The sequence below is a fragment of the Oryzias melastigma genome, unplaced genomic scaffold, assembly GCF_002922805.2.
Source record: "Oryzias melastigma strain HK-1 unplaced genomic scaffold, ASM292280v2 sc00676, whole genome shotgun sequence".
In the NCBI taxonomy this organism is placed as follows: domain Eukaryota; kingdom Metazoa; phylum Chordata; class Actinopteri; order Beloniformes; family Adrianichthyidae; genus Oryzias; species Oryzias melastigma.
Genome location: NW_023417264.1, coordinates 19,091 through 21,278, shown reverse-complemented (window position 1 = coordinate 21,278; position 2,188 = coordinate 19,091). Strand labels below are relative to the sequence as shown.

At 51.5% G+C, this 2,188-nt stretch overlaps 1 protein-coding gene across 1 annotated transcript; it reads left to right on the top strand.

Annotated features, from left to right (window-relative positions):
- Positions 1–1,100, top strand: LOC112142106 (zinc finger protein 260; the record flags this gene model as incomplete). Its single annotated transcript, XM_024265354.2, is given in 1 exon segment — positions 1–1,100. A coding segment is annotated over 1 exon segment (698 nt), but the record flags the coding sequence as incomplete, so codon positions are not given.
- Between the last annotated feature and the right edge of the window lie 1,088 nt (positions 1,101–2,188).

Sequence of the window (2,188 nt, the reverse complement as noted above, 5' to 3'; positions counted from 1 at the left end):
GCGGCCGCAGCTTCAAGACTCGCAATTCGTTGACCGTTCACCTGAGGACTCACTCCGGAGAGCGCCCGCACTCCTGCCTGGAATGTGGGAAGAGCTTCTGCCAGAAGCGGGACCTGAAGGTCCACGCCTTTACACACACCGGCGAGCGGCCTTTTTCCTGCGGCGAGTGCGGAAAACGCTTCGGTCAGAGCGGGAACCTGAGCAGACACATGCGGACTCACACCGGGGAGCGGCCCTTCTCCTGCTCCATCTGCAGCCAGACCTTCTTGCACAGCTCCAGCCTGAAGAAGCACACCGTCCGCCACAGCGTCCAGAGACGCCACGCCTGCAGCACCTGCTCGCTGAGCTTCCAGGACAAGGAGAGCCTGAGCGTGCACATGCTGAGCCACATCGGGGAGACGCCCACGTCCTGCGAGGAATGCGGCAAACGCTTCAAACACAGCCACACCCTGAGGATCCACATGAGGATCCACACGGGGGAGAAGGCCTTCGTCTGCAGGCGCTGCGGGAAGGGCTTCAGCCAGAGCGGGAACCTCAGCAGACACATGCGCTCCCACACCGGCGAGCGGCCCTTCTCCTGCAAACTCTGTCCCAAACGCTTCCGCCGCTCCGACGACCTGACGCTCCACATGAGAGTCCATGCAGATGAAAAAATCCACGCCCCACCACGGACGGAGAAGCAGAGAGCGTCCAGCTGAGGAGCCGCAAAACCCCGCTGCCAGACTGTAACCGAAAGAACTTTTTGTTTCTCATATTTCTGCTAAATGTTGAGCTTCTGCTGAGGGAGAGATGGTCACGCCTTTTTCTGAACACACATTTCCTCTATGGGTTTAGACATGTTAAATCACACCTTCCATTTCCCACTGTAAACCAAAACAGGAAGTCACAAAAAGTTGCAGTTCTTCCAAAGGCCAATAGAGGCTGGCACCAGAATTGACTCTAAGGCCTCGTTTCCACAGAGCTTTCTGGTACAGGAGGAGTGGTACGGTCCAGTTAATTCTGGCGCGCGTTTCAACTCAATTAAGCCTCGCTTCCACTGAGCAGTTTGTTTTCATGGTGGATGCGTGGTGTAGACCGCTAGCGTGTCATTGAGTCACTGTAGTGCGATGACTAGAAAAGCAACAACAATGAAAGTCATCCAACAGCTCGTCTTTTTCTTGCTTTACTTTTTCTACATGTATATAACAGGAATTTAATATTGTTTGAAAGAAGATTGCAGGCAGCTAAGAAGAATACCGCCATAAAGAGGAAAGTTCACAAGCTACAAATCTAACAGCCCTGCGGTTGATGGTGATGCCCTCTTGGCGGAAGAACTGAATAGCTTCTTCGCTCGCTTTGAGGTGCAGCAANCTGTGGCTCCCATGTCGATCGTCTGCTCAGCAAAATGCCTCCCACCTATCGAGATGGTTTTATTGAGTATTGTTTATGTCAAGGTATTCTACAGACTGGTACTGACAGAACCTACACTCTTCCGGACTTGGCCACCTGGCTTCAAATGAAGTCTCAAGTGAGGCGCATATCCAGCCGAGCAGCTGCACTGTATCATGATGATACCTCCCGACAGCCTAGGAGAGATCAGCAGACGGCTCGACCTAAAGAGAAACCAGTGACTATGTACTTTAGTGCAACTGAGAAAATGAGCCCCGGAGAGTCCACAGCTTCAGGGTTTACACCAGCAAAGGCCAAATCCAAGACAAGGCCTTTCTGTCCATATTGCAACAACTACGACCATTATCTTAATTCCTGTGAGGATTTCAAGAAGCTAAACACTGAGCAGATCTTGAAGTGGCTCAAGGATGACAAACGGGGTTGGAAATGTGGACGCAATCACCCAGCCCAATCAGCCGCCTGAATGACTTCCGTCCAGTGGCATTAACACCAATTGCTATGAAGTGTTTTGAAACTCTGGTACGGAGTCACATCATCTCAAAGCTGCCGCCTGAATTGGATGCCCACCAGTTTGCATACAGAGCTAATAGGTCAACAGAGGATGCTATTGCCATGGCCCTCCATACTGCTCTGAAACACCTTGAGCAGCAGGGGAATTATGCAAGGTTGTTGTTTGTCGACTTTAGCTCTGCATTTAACACAATTCTCCCTCACAGACTGGTGGCCAAGCTCTCAGAACTGGGTCTGTCTTTTTCCATCTGCTGCTGGATTCTGGATTTTTTGACAAATCGCCCTCAGC